The 25,807-nt window shown below is 45.3% G+C and overlaps 2 protein-coding genes across 2 annotated transcripts in view; one reads left to right on the top strand and one right to left on the bottom strand.

Annotated features, from left to right (window-relative positions):
- Positions 1-25,807, top strand: part of LOC144172811 (glucose dehydrogenase [FAD, quinone]-like) — a 65,481-nt gene that overhangs the window by 6,757 nt on the left and 32,917 nt on the right. The window contains exons 3-4 of the mRNA XM_077701437.1: positions 173-307; positions 6,603-6,724. Of these exons, the coding sequence (XP_077557563.1) occupies positions 173-307; positions 6,603-6,724 (257 nt within the window). The remainder of the gene's footprint in view (positions 1-172; positions 308-6,602; positions 6,725-25,807) is intronic.
- LOC144172810 (uncharacterized) lies at positions 11,163-17,687 on the bottom strand. The gene is made up of 3 exons (XM_077701436.1): positions 17,422-17,687; positions 15,622-15,891; positions 11,163-12,740 (listed from the first exon to the last, which is right to left on the bottom strand). The coding sequence occupies exons 1-3, from the start codon at positions 17,518-17,520 to the stop codon at positions 12,627-12,629; spliced, it is 483 nt and encodes a 160-aa protein (XP_077557562.1). The 5' UTR covers positions 17,521-17,687; the 3' UTR covers positions 11,163-12,626.

The raw sequence follows: 25,807 nt of genomic DNA, 5'->3' as shown, positions 1-25,807 counted from the left end.
TTGCCATGCTCCTGATTAACACCGCTTATGGTTTTCTGGCTTTCTACGCCTTTCGCCCATTAATAGAGCTCGGGTATTTGAGACGGCTCCTGTGTTGGGACGGTTTGTGAGATGGGCAGGGTACATTTTGTTGCAACAGGCAACAAAACCCGCCCGTAATTTCTGATTGCAGCTCAATACCGCGGAACCAGTGGTGAAATGCCAGTGGTTTACGCCCCCACTCAGACGCCTGTAAGCCAAGCGTTCTTGGACGCCTGTCAAGAAAATGGCTACCCCATAATTGACTACAATGGCCGATCGCAGGCGGGTAAGCACTCGTCGCTCCTGTTTTGTTGGATTCTATGTTTACTAGCAGGTGAATGCAATCGGCCCGTTGAGTAGATAACGAAAGGCTGACTTCTGGTCACTTGATTGTTGTTCTGATAATTTTCAAGTATTTTCACGTACTGCCGACTACTAATAAGTTTTAGAAGCTAGGTCGAACTCGCGTGTGGCAAATTTTCGAACCATTGAGAAATAACTTCTGTGTCCAATTTGCAGGTTGGTTGTTCCACGACCAAACTGCCTCTTGGAAAGTCGCCACAAATGTAGCTACAGGGTGGCTCTGCAGCTGAGGCGAGATGAGGGTCTTCAAAAATTCATTCAATTTACGCCTCTTCAGCCTGCAGTACTGATCAGCCATCTCCTTTTCCAAGTTTAAAAAGGGCAGGTGTAGGATGGTAGAGCCTATACCAGTGGAAAAATTACTCCCAAGATCACGATTTCAAGGCTGGCTCTCCTCTTACACCACGAGCACCGCAGAATATTGGTAGCATACATGTGGGGAGCAGGGCGATGCAGTACATTATTTATAATGCCTGCGCTGATAGGGAAGTCGAGGGTTTGACGGAAACCCGTCTGGTCGGGAAACATGTTGGAGTAGAAGCGGAGACATCGACCAAAGGAAATATTCTTGTTGTTGTTTTAAAGTTTTTAAGTTTCTTTTGGTCGGTGTCTCCACTTCTACTCCAATATGCGCTGATGGTGCATGAATCTCTCCTCTTCATAGCCTTCTTCGCCCAGTAGACATAAATAGGCTGATGGCGATGTTCACACTACAGAAGGGTGCGAGTTTGTACCATACAAGAGGCATTCCACAACTTTCATTCAACAAAAAATAGAGCACAAACAGCTCGTACTTCCCTCCTTTCTCTCTATATGTTACCTGGTGGTTTTTTACCGTATATGCATGAATATTTATAGTCTTAAGCAGAAAGTCCCACGCTAAATCCTTTGCTCAAACAGTCCTATATTTTACGTGCCCATTTTTCAGCATACCTACTAAAATTCAAATGAATTAGTTTTAATAAATAACACTGGTTTCTATAGGGTACCTGTTAATTCTACCGGTGTTCAGCGGTTTTTAATATGCGCTTTATTGTTATTACGACAGTTTGGGACCTCTCCATTGATATCAAGGTTCCCACTAGCCCATGAATAAGACACAGAAAAAGCGAATCTCCACAATTCACTAAAAACGGCGGAACAGCGACCCCCAAATGTTTTTTTCTATCTCAAACCTTCTTCATAAAAATAACTCGTCAACTACCCTCCGCCTGCGTCTGCACCCAGCTAACAATATTTACCCATAAGAAGTACATAACAATAAACTTATCCCTGCTATACCTATAGCATTCCTTGACATCCTCCACAGAGAATGAGTGACTTCTTCGCGAAAGCACAATTATTTCATAATTATAGATTACACAGTGGTAATCCGTAACTTGTTTTCTTAAACAAATATAGGTCCTTTCAAAGATTGCAAAAGTGGCTGGTGCACTGCCTGTAATATCCTTATGTCCGCATCAGAAATTCCACCACCCGTTAAAGCAGTATTTTTTTTCTCTGTCAATAAGAAACCCCAATTGCCACAGCAAATCCTTCTTTTATTTTCGAAATGACAATATTACCTCAAAGCCTCTCATATATTCCCCACTGATCGGCTATAAGAAAATACTCCCCAAGGGGTGGTCAAAAACCTTTTTCTACCCAGGGATATTTCTTTCAAATATTCCTTTTTTTCTTCAAGTGCTGTTAATTTCATCAGCCTTACTTACGAAGCAATAACAAAAGAACAATGATTTGCTTTAACTTCTGCCCGTCATTTATTGCATATTTTGTATTGTTGTTACCTGAACGTTGTTACAATGCATTTGCCCTGCATCCTACCCACCCAGCAGTAGCTTATAATTTATATATATATATATATATATATATATATATATATATATATATATATATATATATATATATATATATATACAGTCTGGAAATACTCACAGCGAGAGAATAACGTGAGTAGATACAGCGAAACGCACGAGGAGATCAAAAAAATTAGTGCATTAGTGCCTTTCCACTCCGTGAAGACGGATTCATCTGCAAAGCTGGCCGCAGTCCACGGAGCGAACGAAACAAAACACGTTTGTCGTAATTTGCGATGAAGCATACCTCCCAGCCCATTAGCTGAATGACACTCTGACGGATCCAAGCTTTGTTCTTGCAAATAAACATGGAACTGCCTGTGTCCCTCCCGCATCGTAAGCATCTTACTGTTTGTGTAAGGCTGGGTTCAGACTGTTGCCGCAACTGTCGCAATGACTTAAAGAATGACGTTATTTCACGTCTCAGCTAACCGAACTGCGTGACATGACATTTTTTTTTACGTCCATAGATCACGATATGGGTTTTGCGTCTGTAATCTGAACTTAGCCTAACACACAAACCCAATCCGCTCTACCACAAAGGACTCCGGAAAGGTCCCAATGGGTTGTTTAACGTCGCCGTTTAAATCTCGTACCAGCACAACAGACATACCATCCATCAGTACGGGCATGAAACCTATAGCTGCGCGTGCACGCCTCCCCTCTTCCCTACCACTGTTTTTCATTACCAAACTGCGCACACGTAAACCGGGAACCGGTCACGTACGCGTGCTTAGAAGTGACATACGCCGCGACGGCGGGTTTTGGTCGTTTTAGGGGACAGCCCTTTGGCAGCCGTTACCTGCGATTCGCGGCAGCGGCGTCTATTTACGTCTGCGTAACAAAGTGAATGAGCGCAGCAGCGACGAAAGAAAAAAAAACGGAGAGGAGGGTCTAGCGAAGGGTGAAGTGGAGTACGACACGTGCGGCTACGGTGACATCTCTCTCACTGCCTTGCCCTCAAACATGTTTCATGCGTCGCCACCAAGTAGCTCCCTTCCCCTGACATGTTCCCCAGGCGCTGTTCCATTCTCCGTTAATCCAACCATGTTACATTTGCGCGGGAGGTTCAAACACAATATGCAACAACATGCTTGCTGCTCCCTTGCGTGGGGCTAATCCGAACCATGTGACATTTGCGCAAGAGGTTCACACACGATTTGGAACGTGCTGGCCGCCGCCGGCGGCGGACTGCGAGGTAGCAGCGGAGTAGCGCACGCCGCCGTACGTTCACTGATCACGCGAACACTTCCTCAGACGCAGCAGAAATGCACCGTGACCGAGAAGACTACAGTTCCTGCTGCGCACAATTTGTAGTAATCGTCAGTGCATTTTTTACGCCCGGCCGTGCTTCAGTTTTTTTTTTTCGGAATCATCTGATTGCCGCATAACGCTGTTAGCTGCCACCAGCACAACTTTAGGAGGGGGCATCGGTGCAGGCGAGAAGGAAAATAGTGTTGAAAGAGGTGCTACCGGTGGGGAGGAGGAGCCCCGGAACGGCGCCGAGTGAATCGATGACACCGGAATAAAAACTTGGGGGGGGGGGGGGTTAGACAGATACTGCTTTGCAGAAAAATAAACTTTACTGACGTTTCAGGATGAGGAAAGGAAGTCCTCTTGATGAAACGTCAGTAAACGTTTATTTTTTTGTTTTCTCGTGTGTCGCTGTCTCCACTTACGTTGTACACACAAACACAAACACACACACACATATCTATAAATATTTACATATATATATTGTAAAGGCTGTAACAGAAGTGCACATTGGGCGTAGCGCCAGCTGTATCCACCAACGACGGCGAAGAAGCAGCACTTCTTCGGGACGAACACATTGGTCGTTCTGCAATGGCAGCTTGTACATATATCCCATCTGTTTGTAAATAGATCGGTCATGACCACCCGTTGTTCGTGTTCTGCCATCATCTAACAATATATCTTAATGTACATACAGAGAGAGAGAGAGAGAAAGACAGACAGAGCGACACACAGGCAAGGAGGGAACAAGCGGCGCTTGGAAGCTGGTGGAAAAACAATTTTTCACAAGTTTCCTCACTACGGTGCCAACGTTTCTACAAGAGAACTTGCCTTCCCGTTTACGAAGGAAACTCAGGTAGTGGAATTGTTGGAAACAGACTACAGCGGTACCCCTGTCCAAGTGTAGGAATCCTAATCTAGCAAAGGCGAAGCCCTTAGTCAGTTTTCATGGTAAGGTACGTTTTATTTTGGGAATGGAGAGAACACCAGACCGAAACCACGACCTTCCGGGAGTTCGGGTGCCGGTTCGGTGCCTTACCTACTAAGCTACTGTGGAGTCTAAGATCCCTTATAACGTTCATTTTAAGCGCATAAAAAACACACGGATACTGAAGGCAAGGACAAAAGCAAGCGTGTTTTTTATGCGCTAAAGATGGACGTTATGGAATACCAACTAGCCCCAACGAAAGCCCTTCTTTAAGATCCCCCATCTCCTCCTCGAGATTCTTCCTGGCTATGTGAATAAATCTGTTTCCTATGCTTGGCGAAGGGGGGTAGCAAGGACCGCTATGACAACTCTGGGCAACGGGGCGTTTTGTTGATACCCCAGGACGTAAACCTGAATGTTCACGCCGTATGTGTGCAGTACACGAGCGGGTATCCCCCTTACGCATCTTTCCTATTCGGTACTGCGACAGTCGCCGTTGGTACAGACGCTCCCGGTAGCAATGCATGGTGGGGCATGCGAGACAATCAATAAACTAGCCAGAATGGAAACACTGGGAGGGTTGATCGGAAGAACTCTTCGCCGCTAATCCTGTGTGTGTACTCTGAAGCCTACACAACTATCACAAACAAATTGGAAGCACTTACCCGCACACCTGTATTGGAGAACAGTTCATCACCAGGAATGTCTGCTGCTCTCGCACGAAATTAGGTGAATGGCGCCTCGAAACCGCGTGCCACGTTTAACAACGATAGTCTTTCTTGGACGACTTGCATGTAAAAATTTGTTCTGCGAGTGCGTGGATCATGCCGTTCAGCCAAACGTTAAACGCAGTTTTGAACACGGCTCTTATAAAAGCAAGGCATTTCCAAGCCACTAAATTCAGTAGCTATGTTCACACTTTCAGCATTGTTGAAGAAAAAGAACATATTGGGGTTATTGTAGGGAACACATCAACATAAGTGATATTTGCATTGTATTTACCCAAAAATAACTGGCTGCAAATTAAAAAATATTGCCTCAAAAATTTTTCTGACCTGAAAATTCAAAAAGCGCTCTTAGCGCCCCCTCGTCGGAGTGTTCCAAGTTTAAAAATAAGCTTTTCCACTTTTAAAGCGGTAAAATTGAATTCGCTTCAGCAAACCTCCCCCGTTTTCACAATAGGGGGAGCGAAACGTGAGCTCAAGAGCGTTAAAGGTGGACTGGAAAGAGAAGAGAGGTATTTACGTGGCAGGGGTGGCAGAATAATGTCGTCCTCCGACGAAATTTGCAACGAAGTGAGCAGATACGCGGCAAAGGTTTAACAGTAAATATTTAGTGAATTTTGGGGGATATTGATAACTCACGGAAAGTTGCAGCCAAAACAATTAAGCATCCGTCAGTCTAAAGACAACGATGGTTGAAAGCGAATCTTTCTCGTGAGAGAATTCTTTGTGGTCGTCTGCGTTTGGGCATTAGAGAGTTTTAGCAGTCCGTCCGTTCCGTCGTGTACGTAGTTACCGTGGTAACCGGGGCCCGTGTAGGCACTTGGGCATTCGTCGCGGTAGGGGGATTAGTTCCGCGGGCCGGCCTTCTGCCATGTCCGTGCATTCGCCACGGTGTAGTGAGCTTCTTCGTCCTTCCTCTTCGCCCTTCTGCGTGCGCATGCGCAGTCGGGTCCCGGTCATTACGGTAACAACGTACACGACGGAACAGACGGACTGCTAGAACTCTCACGCAAAGTCCAAACTCGCACATGATTTGGACTTTGACTCGCTGAGCTTTGAACCTGACTCCCACGGAGTTTGAACTTGTCATCGCAGCGGCTTTGACTTTGACCTTTCACCATTTTATTTCGCACGAAGAAGCCTGCACCTTCAACTACCATCGTCGTTGTACAGACAGTTTCATAATTTTTCTGTCTAATTTTGCACGCCCTTGCTCCCCTCTCCAAATCCATACTGCTGCAGCAGCGTTGGAAAGGCGGAAGTGGTCGGACATCGGCCTTATGACCTGACGGACCCAGGTTTGATTCCGACGACTGGAAGCGTTTTTTTTTCACTTCGTCCACAATCTTCATCATCGTCGGAGAAAGTTAACTCTCCTTCAATGTGTTTTCGACGCGACATATGCAATCGGTGAAAGATAAAAAGCTTCGCTTTAGCAAGTTTGTTCTGTCGCAGGCTGTTCTCGAATTCAAGTGAACGCACCGAACGGAGAGCGCCACAGTGCGGCCAAATCCTTCATCACGCCAATTCTTTGGAGGGAAAACTTGCACATTTCTCTTAACACCCACGTCACGAAGGCAAGTGGCACGACGTCGTTTCGACGCCTTCCTTCTTGACGTAAGCTTTCTAAAAGTTTTCCCGCATTGTATTTTTCCGCTCATTAGGAAGACACTCTCGTATCTGGAACAAGAAAAACGTAACCGGGACACCTAGGGTGTCCTGGAATGAAGGAAACTCGAAGGAAAGGTTTTGGGCTCCGTGTAACCAATGGGACGTTTGTTGATGTTTGGCAAAGAAGATACACGGCCAGCGCTGTGTGGGACAACTGAGGATTCACGTCTGAGTGATGATGATGGATTAAATAGTTTCAGGGCGCATGAGCAATAAAAAGTGCGTCGTAAGTCTCTTCTTGCGCACAATTCTTTCCTGCATTGCATTTTGCCAAAAACACTCCAGACATTGCCAGATAACTTCGGCTGCTTCTCTAGCCCTCTGGTAGCCTTTCTTCTGTGGCAGGCAGTCCCCTCCGCCACTTACGAACATTTTTATATTACGCTTCAATTCCCGCTGCAGGTCACCATTGGCCGCGACGGCCACCACTGGAGAGGCCGGTACTGCGATTGTTTTGACGTCACTTGTAGGATCCCCGCTCCTACCTTGCGGCGTAGTTGGCTTGCAGCGCGTGACATTTCGTTTAGGACGCGCCTTCTGAGTGTATTTCCGTGTTATTTTTCGGCGTTTGAAGTTATCAGTGCGTGAAGCGTAGTTTGACCTCATCTGGACTTTAGAATCCTGTCAACCATTGTAGGCTGCCCATAAACGACCTAAGCATGGTGGTGTAATTGGACGTATGCGATCGTACCCGGATTAAGCCTAAGCTGCGGCTCATTTCCCCGATTACCATTGTAGGCTACGACGATCGCCGAACTAAATTTCTAGGTTTCACTTGTCGTTCGCAAGAAATGGATGAAGCAGAAAATCATCAAGATTTCACTGTTCGCAGAAACGATCCACACACACGTCTGCCATGCCTGCCCGCCGTGGTTCGAACCGACGCAGGTCTCGGCAGCAACGCCTTGTTGCCGCGTTTTAAAATCACAGTGGTCGCGGAAAAGGAGTTCCACATTCACGAAAGTGGATTCTAATGTGGAGAAAAATTGTACTAGGTAGTGTCATCAGCTGTTATTTTCAAAGCGATGCTCAAATATCTGCCGCAATCTACGCCGACCTGCCGCGGATGTCGGTCCCAGCACTGCCGGCCCGTTCACGCACGGTGCGGCGAGCGGCCGAAGGGTAGCGATACCTGCGCGCAAAAATTGGCCGAGGCCTGGGCAGGTATGTTGATCATCGATCGCTGAAATAGTATTCACCGCGGATACTAAATTTCACATACGAGACAGGGGTTCACAGTGTGGTGAAAAGTTGTGTTAGGGACGGTCCTTTGCGACTTTAACGATAGCGGGGATGAAATATCTGCCGCGACGCTAAGGCTAAAGTTCCCAACATCGGACTCCGGGAATCGGAAACCGGCGGCGAGATAACTGTTGAAAAGACACTCTAAAACTCGCCGCGCGTAAGCGTGTTGCTTCGGGTTACCCTAACTTATTCACCCCCCCAACGCGTGGTTCCCTTTTTTAAAACTCCCCATTACCCCACAACGTGCTTCGCCTCGTACCCAGCCGTGGCTTCTGTGAGCAGTCGTGAGTTCTCGAACGATGCTAGAAAAAGGGGCAGGCTCATTGTAAAGAGACAAAAGCCCGTGTTGCAATTATAAATTTTCACGGTGAGGCCTTCAATAAAAATAAACATAGGCGCATCTAAATCCGCTGAGTGCGTTGAAAACTCGTGTTAATACCATTCATACATTGCAGATAAGTTGTCACGAAAAGAAAACATATTAGCAGTACAGAGTACTGTCGTCGTTAAATAAATCAGGGCATAAATATTTAAAAAAAAAACATGGGAGGGCATATAGGCACTGCTTAAGAGAAATTGAATATCATACCAGCACTTTTAAGCATGTGCGGCGAAGGAATTCGCTCACAATTCCGACGTAGTTATTCAATGCGCCGCAAAAGGCAATGCGCGCAGTACCCGTGCCGAGATCACAACCTAGCGGCCCGTTCCCGCCGCTGCAGCGAGGTCTATTTTCTTTGCACACACAGTCTCGTACATGTCACGTCGCAATAATTTCATAATGGATTAACAGAATTTTTTTCTCGACACCAATTGTATCGTCCTTGGCGTTAGCTCGCTGTGTACGAGCTGTCGGTGGCGATGGTAGCAACTACCTAGCCGCGGCGGTGTCGCCGGGAAACAAGCGAGTCTCTGATTGCTTGCCCGGATTATGCGGTCTTTAGGCAACTTTTCTCTGTAATTTGCATCACAACCACGAGGAGGGAGCTCACTGTGGCTACAACAAAAAACGTGCGGTCGCATAACTAAATGAAATGTGTTCTAGCAGACGACAACATACACACTAAAAATTTTTACGCCCAAAAGGGTGCTTCAGCTTGTCGCCGCAGGAGCACCCTAAAAACTGAATATTTTACGCCCTTTAGGGTGCTTGGATTTTGTCGCCGCAGGAGCACCCTCTGTGAAGCACCCCAGAAGACAGGTGCCTTATAACACCCTTTTCCGCCTAAAAGTATCCTAGGGTGCTACTTAGCACCCCAATCTGTAGGAGCATCTTCTGCAAAAGCACCCACCTAAAGGGGTACAAAACGGGTGCGTCATCCTCGGTTCACAGGTCCAGCAGGTGTGAGACCACATATTGCACAATATTACACACGATTATGGTATGAAACATTCGTGCTTTCCAAGCTCGGTTCTGTGAGACATTCCATTGAAGCTCAACATCAGCTGACAATTTCCTTGAACTTGTGTCACCGATTGTTAAAACATCAATTTAAAAAGTCAGGAGCCACATCTCAGTACAGTTATAACTTTAGAGGTAGTTGATTACCCAAAACTTCGTAAAAAACCAATTATATGTTCACTTTGCCGAACTGCAGTACACATCCTTCGAGATTCACTGCAGAGCCTAACCATGCTGTGCAGTGAAAGCAATTAGGTGTGCAACACTTCAACCACACAAAACTTCCTTGAACCTTAAAACCCTTGGCTTCTTAGTATTGCATCAAACTTCCAATCAAGGTAGCTACCTGCAATGTTTAGTGCCTTATTCTTGAGCTGAGCAGGAAGGTTCAATATCAAGGAAGACCAAATGCAAAATGTATAGTTTCCTCTGTAATGCGGCTCATAATATAGTTCCCTCCGTACTGCGGCTCATAATCTACTTATAAAAGTTGGGTACCCAAGCCATTTATTTTCGTTTGCATTATTCTTTTTGCTTTACGGAAAAATATCCATATGGTACAGCACTTGCAAGGTTTGGTGGTATTTGGAGTTTTATAAACATACCTCTAGACTAAATGACCCCACATAGCAATAACAAGAACTGCAAACATCACAGAACAATGCATACAAGTTCCCTGGTGAAGCCCATGGTTGAAATGTAATGCCATTGTTCAGAAAACATTATTTTATCATGAGGCTAGCTTGTACATGGTGCCTTGCATTATGTCCCTGCCGGTGGATGTGGGGTCATTTGTCACTGTTGCAAATGAAAAGCCAACAGCCAGGGCCCATTAGTTTTGGCTAGTATTACGAGGTGCCTCACGGTAAGCATTCTACGTCGATAGACTTTTTTAGAGTTGACTAGAACTGAAATCAGCAAAAGATTCTCTACAAAACATTCATTCTATCCGCAGCTTTAGGGTTTGCTAATTTCCATAGTTGGGTTTCTTCTGCCTTTCTTAACAACATTTTTCTTTTGATAAGAAGGTGCACAACCAAAAGCAAAAAGCTTTTCTGTAAACCTTTGGTAGCTATATAATTGTTACAAAATATTTTACTCTAAATATGGCAGCTTAAATTGAGAATATTTGCATTTAAAAACATTAAAATAAGTTTAAATTGATCATAAATTTTTAGCTGTTTTTACGCAAAACTGTACATGGGATATGAAGTGCACCACAAGGAGGGCTTTGGATTAGCTTTAGCAAATTTGGGACATTTAAGGTGCACTGAAATCTCTACACATGCGCTTTTTCACTTTCTGTATCCACCAGGAAAATGGCTGCCAATTTAGACAGCGATTCTAAATAGTAGTTGACGTGCATTTTAAAATAATCACAAACATTATAGCCACAAAATTAATTTTTAGAAGTTGTAGACATTGCCCGTTACACCAGACATTGGACTACACTGTCAAGAGCTTTGACATCTACAATGACGTCTACAAAGCCGGCTTATACTGGTATAATGTTTCATACCATAATTACTGTGTGTTCAGAGCTCACGTGTGAAGTATAGATACTGCTGCTTCAGCAAGAACCGAGGATGAGCACCCTTCCTGGTTCTGAAAAAAAATAACAGAGGAAATGCCTTAAGCAGGATTCTGAAACGGGGTTGAATGAAACAAGAATGAACAAGAAATTCTTTCAAAACATGTAAAGCAATGCAAACAAATATTTATTTCAACTTATTTCTACAAAAGACCACCTCATGAAGACTGGTGGTGGGGTATTGGCTCAAAAAAAAAGCAGAGAGCACTTATACAAATGCTACAGGGAGCCTTCGCAGCCAACAATTGTTTGAACACACCTAAACTAATCACTGTTCAACAAACTCATAAAAAATGTTTGAATGCATAAAAAACCAGTGGTAAACACAGGAAACAGTTAAAACAGAATGACGGCACAAGTTTGTCCCGTCGTTCTCTTCTGTGTCCTGGGTTTTCCTATGGTTTTTGATCCATTCAAACATGTACCAGCTAGCCCAGTCCAACGCCTTGGTATCATAAAAATATTGATAGTCAATCCTTACACAAAGTTGAAAAAAAAGAAAGTATAAAGTAGGTGACAAAATTAAAATGACAGCAAATTGGTTGGCTTTTAATTTTAAATGATAATATAAAAAAATAATGGCATGAATGAAAGTGAGCAGCACGCGAAGTACCTTGTTGCTAGCCCGACATTCCACTTTGAAGCAAAATGTCCGCTTTCAACACTAGATAGGCTAAACATGCAATGAGGCATTCCTTTAGGCACACAAAATATACCATAATTGTCAAAAAAGCTACGAATTAGTTGAAAAAACCTCACCACGACAAATTGGAATTAGTGACTAGATACAGTTTCAGAAATACACAGCGACATCATATAAAAATATATGGTTCCCATACAAAGATTGATCATAACAAAAATTCAGGACATTTATCAGACTGGCATCAATGTGCAAAGCAGCTTAATGAAGGAAGACGGTCTTCACTAAAAACTTGTTAATATTGGGAGCTCATGTGCTTCCCTGCAAGTTGGGTGTGTAAACCCACTGACATCTTAACTAACCTGCCTGAATCATCACTTGATAGACATTGAGGAATTTTACGAATTGGTTTATTGTAGCCAGCTGTCTAGTTTATTTCCATATTTTTCTTGGCATTTCGCGTCTAATTCTAAATTTGGTGACTAGATAGCTTTTACTATGGTCATGCACTGGTGACGACGAATATTTGATTTTACTTTTTAAAAATTTCAGTTTTGTTTTATTGCTCACCAGCCAACGATCTGAAATATCAGAGGCGCTTAAAACGTATGTTGGCATTTCCTTCCTGCAGTGTAGTACAACTAATCATGACTTTTACCATAATTTGTTCACAAATCGTAATATGTGGAAAGTATTCAGCTTAATGAAAATGTCATTTCAGAAGCATGCACAATCAACAAGGCCTCAATGACTCTCATGACGTGGTCCACTTGTTTCTGTCACAAATAACCTGAGTGCAGACACATTCCACCGAAGACGAAGGTAACATGCCCTCTTGGGTGATGAATATTTAAAAAGCCTTACGAGTAAATTTGCTGCTGAGCACGTGAAATTGTGGCATTAAAACAAAAGATCCCTCTGCGGCATCTTTCACTTGGAGGAGCGCTTGACCACAAACTTTGAGAAGCTGGAAAATGCTCCATGAACCGCTCCAGCCAGCAGAAACGATGCAGGACACAAGTTGGTAGGCGGACCGTTGGCATCCTGCGATTGTGAAGATATTTCTGTTTAGTAGATGCTCTTCTTTTTGTACCACTGTTTATTTCACCTTTAACAAGCAGCTGAACTCCTTAACGTTCGCATAATAAAATGCTGCAATGCGGAACAGTTAGCAGGGTTACCTCAATTTTGCTTTTCTACGAATTAACACAATGTAGGTAATCTGCACACAACTACAATCAAACTACAATTTTCACCTACTTCACTGCTAACATCAGCGTTTGACTGCTCAAGCACAAATACAGGTTAGACATGTGAGCAATCTGCTAAACGTATCCCCACAAACTGAACAATCAGGCATCAGAAATCGGCAAGGAAGGAGGTGTCACGTTTAAATGGCACTTTTTTTGTTCAAAAAATAAACAACACCTGGAAGCTTGAAGCGTGAGAGGGGGTCTTTCACGCTGACAATGTCAGAACATAGCTTGCTAGTGGGCACCTGCACGATGTGCACAATGTGTTTCTTGAAAATGCGTGCGAAAGTTTGATTGATGTGTAGGACGAGAATTGCAGCACGTTTTGACACAGGCCTTGTGGACGCTTCTGCCTGCTAATGTCAATGTGGATTCTTGCTAGTCGCCCTCTTCGCTTCTTTCTGAATATAATGCTTTAGGCATTATATTCAGGACAACGACTGCATCAAAACGTGCAGCCATTACCTACGTCCCACACATCGGTGAAACTCTCGCACACATTTTCAAGACACGCAGTGCATACATTGTGCATGTGCCCACTAGCAAGCTGCGTTCTGACATTGTCAGCGTGAGAGACCCCCTCTCACGCTCCAGGCTTCCGGGTATTGTTTATTAGATTCCATGCGCTGAATGCAAATCAGTGTACATTGGCGAAACGGGCAATCTGCACAGAAAATTAATGCAGCACTCGAACGAAGTGAACAAGGGCCATGCAAAAACAAGTCCACTGGCAGAGCACCGTGAGAGGACGGGACACGTGGTCGACTGGAACAAGACAAAATTACTGACAACTGAGTGCAATCTATCTTCTCGATTACTGCTCGAGTCCCTCATTGTTCAGACGACGCCCAACATTATCAACATAATGGATGGCAATCTGCACCATATCTATGCAAACTCATTGCGCCGCGTAATGCCCAATATATAGCTTCGTTTTCCACGACACATGCTCACCGTGAACAAGCAACAAACCGTTAAATGGCTTTCTTGACTTGGTCAGTGACCTACGTTTCATCACTGCAATAATGCTTTTACCTGCCTACACGGCATTCCGTCAAACACTGGACTACACCACATGAGCCATTGGCGTTCTTAACCTGCACCAGAGTATATAACCTTTCACTACTGCTATGAGATAGACCCATAAACGCACTTCAATATGGCCTTTATATTTAGCTCTTGGAAACATTATGTATAATTTTACCTTTAAGTTGCACCTGCTACAGCAGCTGGTACTATACCAAAAACATGAAAAAAAAACGGTGGTTTAACACGCCAAAGCTACACTTGGGATATGGGGAGCACTGTAGGGGAAGGCTTCGCATTAATTTTGACCATCTGGGTATTTTTGTGCGCATCGAAATCTCCAAACACGGGCGTCTTTACGTGTTGCCTCCATCTGAAAAGCGGCTACACCAAGCGGTATCTAACCGACATTCGCCTCCACAGCACACCACCCTACCCACGGCAGTGGGTTAAACATATGAAATAAAGCGAGTTTTGGAGTGCAAAAGAAAATATTAATCACACGTCTTATTTTCCCAATCGATGTACCTTTTGAAATCTACCATGCAATCCCCCCTCCCCTACCGGCCTACCAAAACACCTTTGTCTCAAGAGGTAATCAGGCTGTTGTTAATGAAGTAAGTATTTACAATCCGAGACTTGCCACCGTTAAAGTCATGCACTTTGTTTTAGAGATAAGCGACATTAGCCATTTGCAGCACCAGGAGTTAATTGTGTTAAGATCAGATTGAAAGCATTGACGGTAGTAGTTGAAAGAAATTGTGTGATAAATTACAACATCATCTGCAAATAGACCTACATGGGAGGATATGCAACATGGAAGATAGACCAAGCAACCTGCCTGGGGGGACAACAAAGTGGCACGAGCAAAAGAAGTATATAGTTATTAGAAGTAAACTGCATTTGAGAAGAATGAAAATCTTTTGCTCAAGTGAGGACATTAGGGTGAAGTTTGAGAAGTAGTCTGTGGTGTGCAATGCGATTGAATGCTTTAGAAAAATCGAGAAAAACTACCGCAGTTTGTAAGCCTGTGTCAATGGATCAATGTAGATCGTGAACAAATCCTGAAAGTTGTTTCTCAAGTAACCCTTGTGAAAACCGTGGTGATACTCGAATGTGATATTGTGATTTTATAAATAATTAGCGACCTGAGAGTGGATGAAATGTTTCCTGACCTTGCATATGGTGCTTGTTAGGGAAATTTAATGGTGAAGTACCGTCTCCTGATTTAAAGACTGGTGCTACCTCGACTATCTTCCAACCATTGAGATTAGTGCCTGTCATGAGAGACTGCGAAAAAAGCGCTGTCAGAATTCTACAGACTGCGGGATGTACTTTTCGGTATAGTATGATTATTACCAGTATGATCTGAAGTAGACCAGTTTGTATTGCAAGTTTAAAACCATATCGAAAGATCCTAAATGTTTGCTTGGCTTGATTACATACGAATACTTGCTTCAAAGTCAGTTCAATTTCTCTTCTTGCCCTTTAGTCGTCAGCCCCAGATTCTCTTCAATATCTCTGCTAAGCAATGACATGCTCCATACGCACAGCACTGCTTCATGAAAATGTTTCAAATAATCAGAGGCCACAGCACTGCTAACAGGTATACATCATGGCAAGTTCCACAACATGCAATAACTAACCTGAAAGTACATAATCGGTGGGTGCACCGATATGGCAGCAGTGCCTGGACCGATGTGTGGAGCAAATGCGCTGACTTCTGAATGGGTGGTCCAAGCGGCCAGATGATGGATGAATGACCATTCCTGGCGGCAAAGCGTACGGAGCACCAACGAAAGGCCAGGCAGTACTTGGGTACAGCAGGTGTAGTGTCGGTTGGCCAAGGGAGGCCCTGGCAAAGCCTTTGAAACTGGACTGGAAGGCAGCTGACCCAGGACAGCCAGCAGCAGCACCTGCAGGTGCATAATCTGTGAGTGTGCTGACACTTGTTGAAATACAAGAAGAGCACACACAAAGCACGAATGCTTACATCAAGTAGTTTTTTAATCGTTTAAAGACAGTAACCTCCAAGGCACTAATAAGAACATTCCCGGAACACCCCAAGTGAAATTTAGGTCACAGTAAGAATGTATTTATTAGACCCGCAGGTACTGTGAGTGGGGTATGCATGATATATGCAAAGCTAGCTACTGAGCTAATTTGCATGGAACGCATGCTAGCAGCTCATCTGTATCCCTTGCTTTCAATCTGAACTGGTGTGTGATAGTTGAGGCTCCTCCATTTCAATGTCCGACTTGTATCTGCACGTTCAATTCTCCAATATAAATCGAGTTGAGTGAGTGCCTACAGCTTTCTTGTTAGTCTCTGTATGGCCTGCGGTTTTGCGAAAATGAGAACTTGCGAATTGGCTCAATTTTCTGCACTAATTTAAACAATACATATGCCTCTGATATCAAGCCCCAGACTTCCCGAGAGCTACTCTGACAGAATCGGCAGGCGCCTCGTAGGCGTTGTGAAATCTCCCCTACCCCGAGACTATGCTAACTCCCTGCGAGGCCACATGCGCGCATTTCACCTTCAATTTGCACGTATGTGAATTCTATACCTCTATGAACTCTCAGACGGGCGTCGTCATATTCGTGCCGGACTCGTGAAGCTCGGCAACGTAAATTACCGCACTCGCTCGCTGGCGCGCGGCCCGAACTCTCTCACCGTTTCCGGCCCTTGCATACTATTTTCTCCACCTTGCACTTTGTAAATTCTCATGTTTAACTACACCTCGTGCGCCCTCATCTCTTGCCTGCTTTTCTTCCAGCACAACTCCGTCAGCACCCGGTCGACGCGTACGCTGTCGGGGCGCGTTGGCGAGCGAGTACGGCAATTTCGCTGTTGTCGAGCTTCACGAGAACAGCACACATATCGCGGCCCGAAGACCGCGAGGCGTACGGTCGCCGGTCTCGCGAGCGCAATAGCTGCGAAGCGCACTGCACGGAATTCGTGGGGGGGGGGGGGGGGAGAGATTTCACAACACCTACGAGACGCCAGCCATGGAATCACGTGTACGCGTTTTCACATGCACTTCCAGGGAACCTCCTGTTCATGTTATTTCTTGGTATACCGCGGGTATTCACGAGGGAGGACTAATCACAGCGTTGTGCCACTCACGCGAAATTGCGACTGCGATCTGCAACCGCAAAGGCACTGTTTGAGAGACACATAAACAAACGCCCCGGTGTTAAAGAGCCTTGCGTGATGTGAAATTATTAGCAGCCGTGTACCATAGCGCGAGCATCGTAGCCAAGGTCTAGCTTCAGCGTAAATTGATGCTGACTTCTGCGGAAACGGTGGACTGGGCGCCAAACAAGTATACTAACTCACGTAGGCTCTCAGAGCAAACGAGATGGGGGTCTAGCGAATTACTGACCCATAAACACCAGAACTCGTTCCAACCAAATACAGAATAATAAAAAATGCGTACTTACCCGAGCAAAAACGATGTTTCCAACGTATGTACAATTCTCCTTCACTGTCGTCTTCATCTCGCGGACACACGAACACGCTTTGTTCTGATGCAATGTCATCCACTTTTGACGCGCAGTATTTTATCCGGCGATGATCGTTCTTCCGGGGTCCCCATGTTCAACACACGCGTAGGTTGGAAGGGTAGACATCACCCATAAAGCTTCTATAACTATGATTTAAGCTTGAAATAGATAAAACAGATTAAATCACGCCACCAACCACTCGGCACAAACGCCATGAAAAAAGACACACAAAAGTGAAAGATAGTTGCCAGACTTCAAATGCAGCACCTCTATGTTTGACGAAAATTGTGTTACTACTGTAATGTTGGTAATTATCTTTCTGCTTTCAAAGTCTGAAATGTGTTTATAACTTAAATTTAAGGTTTTTAAACAGAAAAAGTGAAAACACATAAAGTAATTGACATATATACTGATATTGTAAAGAGGTTTGACGTTTGTTTTGGTTTTGTTTTCACGGCGGGCTTCTCAAGAGAGAACGTGCGAGAAAACGAGCTACTTTGGGTTTAGGAAGAGGGCGGTAAATGTCGGCGTGATAGAAAGCAAGGAACAGGTGCTTACCCTGGTCGTTAAAAAAGGAGCTAATGAAACCCTCACGTAAAAAAAAAAAAAAAAACACGTTCGACGAGGAATCGAACCATTGACCTACAAAACAGTAAACGGACGCGTTAACAAACAGCTATGTCGGCGGGCGGTGTTCGAGGCGCCTAAAACAACTCTATACTTACGTAAGTTGTCAACGAATATTGTCGCTTGTGTCTAGTCATCGCCTCCTTTAACGATGGTCTAGTTTATGCTGCATTTTTGAAATTCTGGCTGTCCTAACGCTTGTTTCTCACGCACCGGTCTTGCAGACGAGGCCGCATTGCTAGCGCTGCAAGCGATTGAGCCAAAGCTCAATTATTTGACTCAAGAAAAGCTATCGGAGTCAACCCAACCTTTTCTGCGCAAGCCACGGCAGCCACGAAATAAATGGAATGTGCCGTTAGAATTATGGCGTTGATAACGCTTGTTTGACCGGCACCGTCTTGGAGACAAGCAACGTCGCTCTAATACTACAAGCGATGTCACTCCTGGCATGTCAGGCGCATCAAACCCATCGTGTAAAACGACTGCTAACAGTGCGAAAACCTCTGAGTTTGTAACAAGTGGGGATTTGCGGTGGCGGCGACGTAATAGGTACAGCAAGCAGGCAGGCAGAACAGCAGCGTAGGGTTACAACCTTTCCCCGAAAAAAAAAAACGGGCCTTCCGGGGGGGGGGGGGGGGGGAGGGGGGATTGTGTTGAAAAAAGACGCCATGTTTTTTAACATGCAGTGCCATTTATTGTAGTGTTTTCTTAGAGAGAAATCAACATAACGTTTGTACTGAAAGTGATTGAGAGCTTGGTTAATCGCACTGCATGTGCTTCACTGAAAAGTAACCGCAATTGCTGACCGCGGCGGTAGAATTTCGTTATTTTGTTCTTCCCTTAGGTCCCCCTCCATCTGAGGCAGCGCGCTCGCCCGCGTATTTTCTCTGCTCGCGTGTCTTTGCGCAGCTTGTCGACATAGGCGTGCGCAGAGTTCTCAATTTGGGGGGGCAAAGTCTTAACGCTGCGCCCCCCCCCCCCCCAGAGCAACTCCCGACCTCTTCTCACTGAAGGCCTTGCGGTGCGAACGCAGTGCAAAGAGGGATGGTTATAAAATTTTTATTTCAATGTGATGGAATTGCAACACACACAAAATATTTCTGAGCAGAAATTTTACTTTCATGTGTTACATCGGCAAGGCATGGGGCAAATTTGGCGCCCCCTTCAGATGATTAGGGGGGGCGCGCGCCCCCCCTGCCCCCCCTGTGCGCACGCCTATGCTTGTCGACACGTATTTATCGCCTTAGTTGTTGAATTGACGCTTATAAAACGCCAAAACGGGCATAATCACGGCACAAAAGCCAAAAAACCGGCTGATGACGGCACGTTTTAGATATGGACCGGCAACCGGCCCGCTGTTTAAAAAACCGGTCGGGCCGGTCCAAAACCAGGAAGGTGGCAACCCTACGTCAGCGACGAGCGAAAATGATTTTACACGACCGCCCCCGTCGGCCTGCGCAAACAAGGAAGATAGAACCCCTGCATACATCCCCAGGATTGAGGGACACGCGCCGCGGAAACCTGACTGCGCCCCTCTCCCGGCGCTTCGCCCGTCCGGGGCGTAACTGAATGGGGCAGAAAAAAGAAACGGCCGCCGTTTAATAACGAAGACAGCTAGAAAAATCGACTCCGGGATATCCGTAGCACGGCTCTAGCGGCATGCCGTGGCAAAATATTGGGCTTGTACGACTAACTCACGAGGTTCCCGGGCCGTCTAAAATTTTTCTGCTGCGGCCTATGAGAACAGGCTGGATTTCAGGTCGTTCCGCACTAGTTAACACAACATTGTGGCGCTCAGAAAACAGATAGAAAAAATGACTCCCGGGTTTGAGTACTTCAGGTTGTGGGCTACAAACCTGTTATTGTAGATTTTTTGCAACGTTGTTTGTGTAGGTTCCCTGCAACACTTTTCATGCCCGGGGTGAGGCGTATCGCCACAAACTTCGAAAAACTGACGCTACGTGGCGCCCCCGTCCCCTCCTTTTTCCTGGAAGGAGTGGAGAGGAGGACCGTCTCCAGCCGAACACTCGCCTCTCCTCAGCGGAACCAGGGAGGGTTCCCATCTGTTGTCGCTGAGAGTAACAAAGAGGCAGTCGGTAGTGTGCACGAGGACGAACAAGGCCTGCTCCCCTGGTTTATCCCAAGGAAGTGGCGGAGATAATTGCTGCCACTGAAAAGGTTTGGCTGACTTGACTGTCCCCCCTCCTCATTTTTAGTTTGCGCAGAGCAAACAAAGCGTGCTCCCCTGGTTTTTTCGCGCGGGGGGGGGGGGGGGGGAGGGGGGGAGGGGGGGGGGGAGGGGGGGAGGGGGGGGGGAGACTTTCCAGCACAAGAACTGTGCCTGAAGGACCTACGACGTGTCCACACGCGCTACTGTGTACAGTTTTTGCTTCTTCGTTTTCTTTCTTTTTTCTGAGGTGGCAAATAACGCTATGTTAGTACGGTGTCAAATGTGAAAATAAGTTATCCGCACGGTTTCCTGCAGTGATGCGTTAAATGGTGTAAAACGCATATGTTTGCGCGCAGGTATGCCATTTTGTCTTTTTTTACATACGGATTAGTATGAATGTATTTGTAATCTGTTTAGCGTTTTCTTTTCTTTTGCTGTATTGTGTTTTTCTTATGTATACAGGTAATCATGCCGTCCTTGTTACTGTATATATCTATTCCCACACATGCCTAAGGCCTGGCACTCAGGCTGGAAGTATGAAATAAATAGTAAATAAATAAAAATAAAGCACTTTCTTCAAGTTTCTGAGACTGAAATTATGGCGCAAGGGGGGTTGCCAAGAGCTGAACGAGCGCCGCTTTTTTAACGCTATTATATCGAAGCGGCGTCCGTTTTATCAAAAATCGTTTTCTCGAATGCCGGTTTATAGATTCACCAATGTTCGTTGGTTTTTTTCGTTTAAATTGTTATTTTATTCAATTTATGTACCATTCATCCCAATGCTATTTAAACGCTTTTTACCAGAGGGAATATATTAATTAGAGGTGTGTTCAAGTTTAATTAATTGTTTTTCATCCTTTTGAAAAATTCCCAGTATATTGCCGTAGTTTCGCAGTTTTTTTCCCGCAGCTTTTTGTTCAATATTTGTTGCCTTTAAGCTTTGCGAATTTTCTCATTCTTGTGTGCGCTCTAGAGAATGTGTTTGATATTTTGTTAATTGTAAATATTAAAATTGTGGCCGCGCTCCACTGCTTCCAAGGCGCTTCCATCAGAACAGCACCAGTTAAAAACTGATATGCGTTAAAAACGGTTATAAAAAGTATAAACGACGCCGTAAGAAGCATGCATATACGTGAAAAAGTCAATGGCGCTTAACCGAAATGGAAGCAATTATACATTTACAGCACACTGTTACAGTTAAAGTGTCGTGAATTATACGAACGCAATGGTAGTGCTGCACCTGAAATTAACCCCAATGTTGAGCATTGATGTTTGGGATTCCAAGTTACTACTATTTAGACGCCTATGAACGGCCCATTTTAGACGGGTCTAGGACATTTCGATGTACTGGAACATTTCAATGCGGGATGTTACGGTGCAAGCATTCCGGTGCACCGACATTTTCGTACGCCAACTTTTCTGCGAACGGATTTGTGTGCTTATTTGTGTGAAACTTTCGGCAACTTATTATTTGCGTAGGTATTAGGTTATGGATGACTGTCTGCGCACTGATTGCATCGTTTGTGTTTATACTTTGAAAGTTTTCGGTCAGAATTTGAGATTTTTTAGAGCTTTATTTAATAACTCCTTTAGGCAATACCAATTATTATGTATCTTATTTTTTTCTAGGGGCGCGGGCGAGGGTTCAGAAAGTCACAAAAAGAGCAGCTTCTTGCCGCCTTGTGTGGCGCCTTGCATCTGCGCAAAAAGAGATATTTAACGATGTTACGGCACATATAATGTTACACTGACGTCGAAAGGGACAAATTATGCAGCTCTTAAAGCTTTATGCTGTCGTTCATGAAACTTTGTGTAAATGAGCTGAAGAAACGGTTTTCATTAAGACTTGTAACAAATAAAACTGGCTCACTGAACGTAGGCACTTCCAAAAAAAGACGTCTATTGCTAAGCTTGCGCACCAAGCTTCTGAACTGTGCCTTTTCTGTGCACCCTTCGGTGCCACACACAATAATTGCAGCTCTCTTTCCTAGGTGTAAATTCCGAGGACACCTAAGCACTTTTTTATGATACAGTGATTGAGAAAGCATTAGTGTCCAGTTGCCGAACGTGCACTCTCAATCGTCCTTTTTTCTTTTCTGTCTGTCTATCTGTCCGTCTGTCACTCGATTCAGCCGCTGGGCCAAACATGAAACAATGCTGGAACAAGGAGTATATATAGGCAAAACCGTCCCAAGCTACTGAACCTGGCGGAGTGCATATATTTCTATGTGTCAATATTGTTCAGAAGAAAAACTTGGCCGCGTATCTGCTCGCTTCGCTGCAAATGTCGTCGAAAGGCGATAGTCTTCTGCAGCCCCTGCCGTCTCATACATTCTCCCCCCCCCCCTCTCTCACTCCTCGCGCGTCTGACGCGATGGAGGTTAGCTAAATTAAATCCACTTTCCCGCGCTGCAGAGCTCGCACGCCATCTGTTGGAACCTTTGCTACTGTTCGGCTTAGGGTTGCGCTCGAGCTCGAGGCTCGGGCGCCAGCTTCTTTTCGTATTTTTTGGTCAAACCATTGTTTTAACGCCTCTTTTTTAAATTGCTATCGTGAAAACCAAGGCCATGTCTATGCTTATTTAAAAGAACGCGCGTAATCCCGGTTATGTGCTTACATTTTGCCTCAAATGTACCTGGGGTTTCCTTCGCGCCATATTATTGGGACATGTATGACAAATCTTGGCAGTTTTAGAAGTTTGGAACGGTTTTGCGTATATAAGCGTCTTGTTTAATAATATTTATAACTTTTGAACCGGTGGCTGAATCGGTGCCGTCCACCGGGCGGGCGCCCTAACATCTGCGCTTCATGCTCGCCAAATAAAGATATATCAATCAATCAATCGCGTTTAAGTAGCCCAAGAAAGACTATCGTCTTTAAAAAAGCATTAGGCATAATTGAGGCAAAACATTAGTGCATAACTGGCCGCAGCAGCGTTCTTTTATTCAAAAATAGACGTGCGATTGGTTTTAATAAAAATGCGGTAAAAGACGGTGTCAAAAACAGGCCAGATAGAAGTAAATATAATAAAAGAAAGATGTCTCCTCAAGAGTGAGAGAGAGAAACCTTTATTTGGGGCAAGGCTGGCCCTAGGCCTGTTGGGGGAATAGGATCAAAGGAATGGGTAAGGAAGGGGAGCAGACCGGCCGTTCTATACAGCTCGTGCTAGACCGCTTGTGACTGCGAATACAGCAATCTTGTGAAGGATGGGAGTGCCCACTGAGTGAGGGTCTATGGCTATCGCGGGATCGTTGGTGGGGGCAGAGAAATTTCTATAGCGAGTTAATTTGGGGCAAAACCAAATGAGGTGGTGCAGATCAGCTTTGGTTAGGGAGTGGCACTTGTTCACGAATACCTCAGCAGCTCTTGGAAGCGTAGGTAGAGAAGCCAGGAACCCAGGCGGGGTGAGGTTTTTGAGGCGCTGTTCCAAGAACAATTGAAAGAAAAGGTCCCAACAGGTGGCGCGCGAACCAAGAAAACGAGGGAAAATTGAATCTAATTCATCAAACTTCAATTGCATTAATTATGGGGGAGGCAGGGGGAGAAGAACAGCGTGAGGGGGAGAGGGGAGGATGTTACGAGGCGGGGGCGGCCGAAGGCTATGGTATACATTTGCAGCGAAGCAACCAGATACGCAGCCAATTTCTTATCTTCTCCTCGTGTCTATGACTCGGCACATACCCGGGGAACGTATAGCATACCCCATTTCAGGTAGTATGACGGACAGGGCGTTTCACGTAAGAGCGCTAGTCCAAGAATATTGTTCACTGATCATGTCGCACACTAGCCGGTGGTTGGGGCGGGGAGTATTAAAATATTTTAGTGTACGTCTAAAAGAAAAGAAGAACCTACCCGCAATCAGTAGCACCTTTCTCTTCTTGAGCAAAGCTGCCTCAGGGGCTAGCGCGTGCAAGTCGATCCAGCACGTGCTCTTTTCAGAAGCGTTCTCGTCGGGCCGGCGTGCGTCTTTTTTAGCTTTGGAGGCACCGGAAAGCCCGTTGAGCGGACGCGTCCCACGCAATAGAAAACATTCATAACGTGTTTTTCTTTTACTTGCCGAAGACTTGCATATGCTCATCTGCTTGTTTTGGCACTGTCGCGTTAATTGCGTATTTCTTTGTTTTCCGTTACTCATAATGTTAGTATACTTGCACCTCAACCTTAACGCAAAGTAGGTAAGGGTTGAGGCATTTGATTTTTGGTTTTTTATGAACCCCGAAATAATAGATTATGATCTTGCTCTACCGCTTGTGCTTTGCAACAATAACGCAAAATGTTTTTGTGCTGCAAATTATTTGTCAATGCAGATATTAGCATAGGAAAAATTATTTTCCTGAATTCGGGTGTGAATGTTCGCGCGTAGAAATTAAAAGCGAGCAGAAAAAGAAAAGCTCGTTTCGTTTAATTGCATGCGTCTTCAAAAGACGCCCACATATCAGACACCTGATTAATTCTAATGTACGAATCAATGTACCAACACAATTTGTGCAAGTTGTTCAACAGCAAAAAAAAAAAAAAAGTTCGGGATGTGCCAAGTGCGAACAAGTATCATGCAAGCGGAAGGAAATAAAAATGCCCTGTGACAAATTGAACAGATGACCCCTTAATGTCGAAAAGGTGACCCATGGGACCTGAAAGGCTTTCGGAACCGACGTCCCCCAACAACACGTTTCATTCCGTGAAATAGCCAGGACACCGGGCTGGTCGAGCGGCGCGGTGAGCAGACGATGCGTCCGTAGCAGACGACAAGACGACACTGGCAAAAGTTGACTCATTAGCGACGCTGCAGTTGACCCGAGCCTGCTCGATACGTACTAACGCACATTGTTTCACAAGTCGAAAGAAAATTTTACCGGGCTCTTTCCTTCGAGTGAGAAATGCAGCACGAGCGCCACGAAAAAAGCAGGCGTCCGAGCGGGGCGAGCCCTCCCCGTCCACACGGGTAGGGTGCCTCGATGCGCGCCCGCAGAGCGGGGGCGCATCGAGGCAGTCTACACACGGGGGAACCGCAGCCCATGCGGGGTCGTTTTGTGAGGGCTCCCCTCTTGTTTTTTTTTTTTTCCTTCCTGGTTCGGCGAATTTCAAAGGCGAAAAGCTGGCCTGTTTGGGAAACCGTCGCGAGCGGCTAGACCCTGTGTGAAGGCCCTGCTTCTCGCACCGCGGGGGAGAGAACAAGAGAGAAGGAATTGTGTCTTCAGGTCGCGACGCCACGTGGTGTCAGTTTTTCGAAACTCGACGCCGTGTCCCGAAATCCTGGCCATGCACGCCCTCGAAGAAAGCTGTACAGCCGATTCAGTTTGTTGTGGGCGAAGAGCAACCGAGGCTGCAGCCACAAACGATTGCGCTTGCCGTGGTATGAGCCAAAGCATATCTTCACATAGTTATGTTATCGTCCGTCTGACTGTTACTTAGTGAAGGGAAAATTCAGAACACAAACGTTGACGTCTAGCGTCTATGCCAGACATAGACGCTGCTGTTTAGGCCCTAAAAACCACCTTCAGGGCGTCTGTCGGTTCTGTCTGATGG

This window comes from Haemaphysalis longicornis, unplaced genomic scaffold (genome assembly GCF_048455015.1).
Source record: "Haemaphysalis longicornis isolate Haplotype H1 unplaced genomic scaffold, Haemaphysalis longicornis Haplotype H1 scaffold_26, whole genome shotgun sequence".
In the NCBI taxonomy this organism is placed as follows: domain Eukaryota; kingdom Metazoa; phylum Arthropoda; class Arachnida; order Ixodida; family Ixodidae; genus Haemaphysalis; species Haemaphysalis longicornis.
The sequence above is the reverse complement of the archived record's forward strand: the minus strand, read 5'-3'. Positions and strand labels throughout refer to the sequence as shown.

Coding starts and splice junctions, on each gene's coding strand:
- LOC144172810 (XM_077701436.1), bottom strand. CDS start 17,520: ATGACATTGCATCAGAACAAAGCGTGTTCGTGTGTCCGCGAGATGAAG. Junction 15,892..17,421: donor GAAACATCGTTTTTGCTCGG/GTAAGTACGCAT, acceptor ATGCACCTGCAG/GTGCTGCTGCTGGCTGTCCT. Junction 12,741..15,621: donor CACCGATTATGTACTTTCAG/GTTAGTTATTGC, acceptor TCACAATCGCAG/GATGCCAACGGTCCGCCTAC.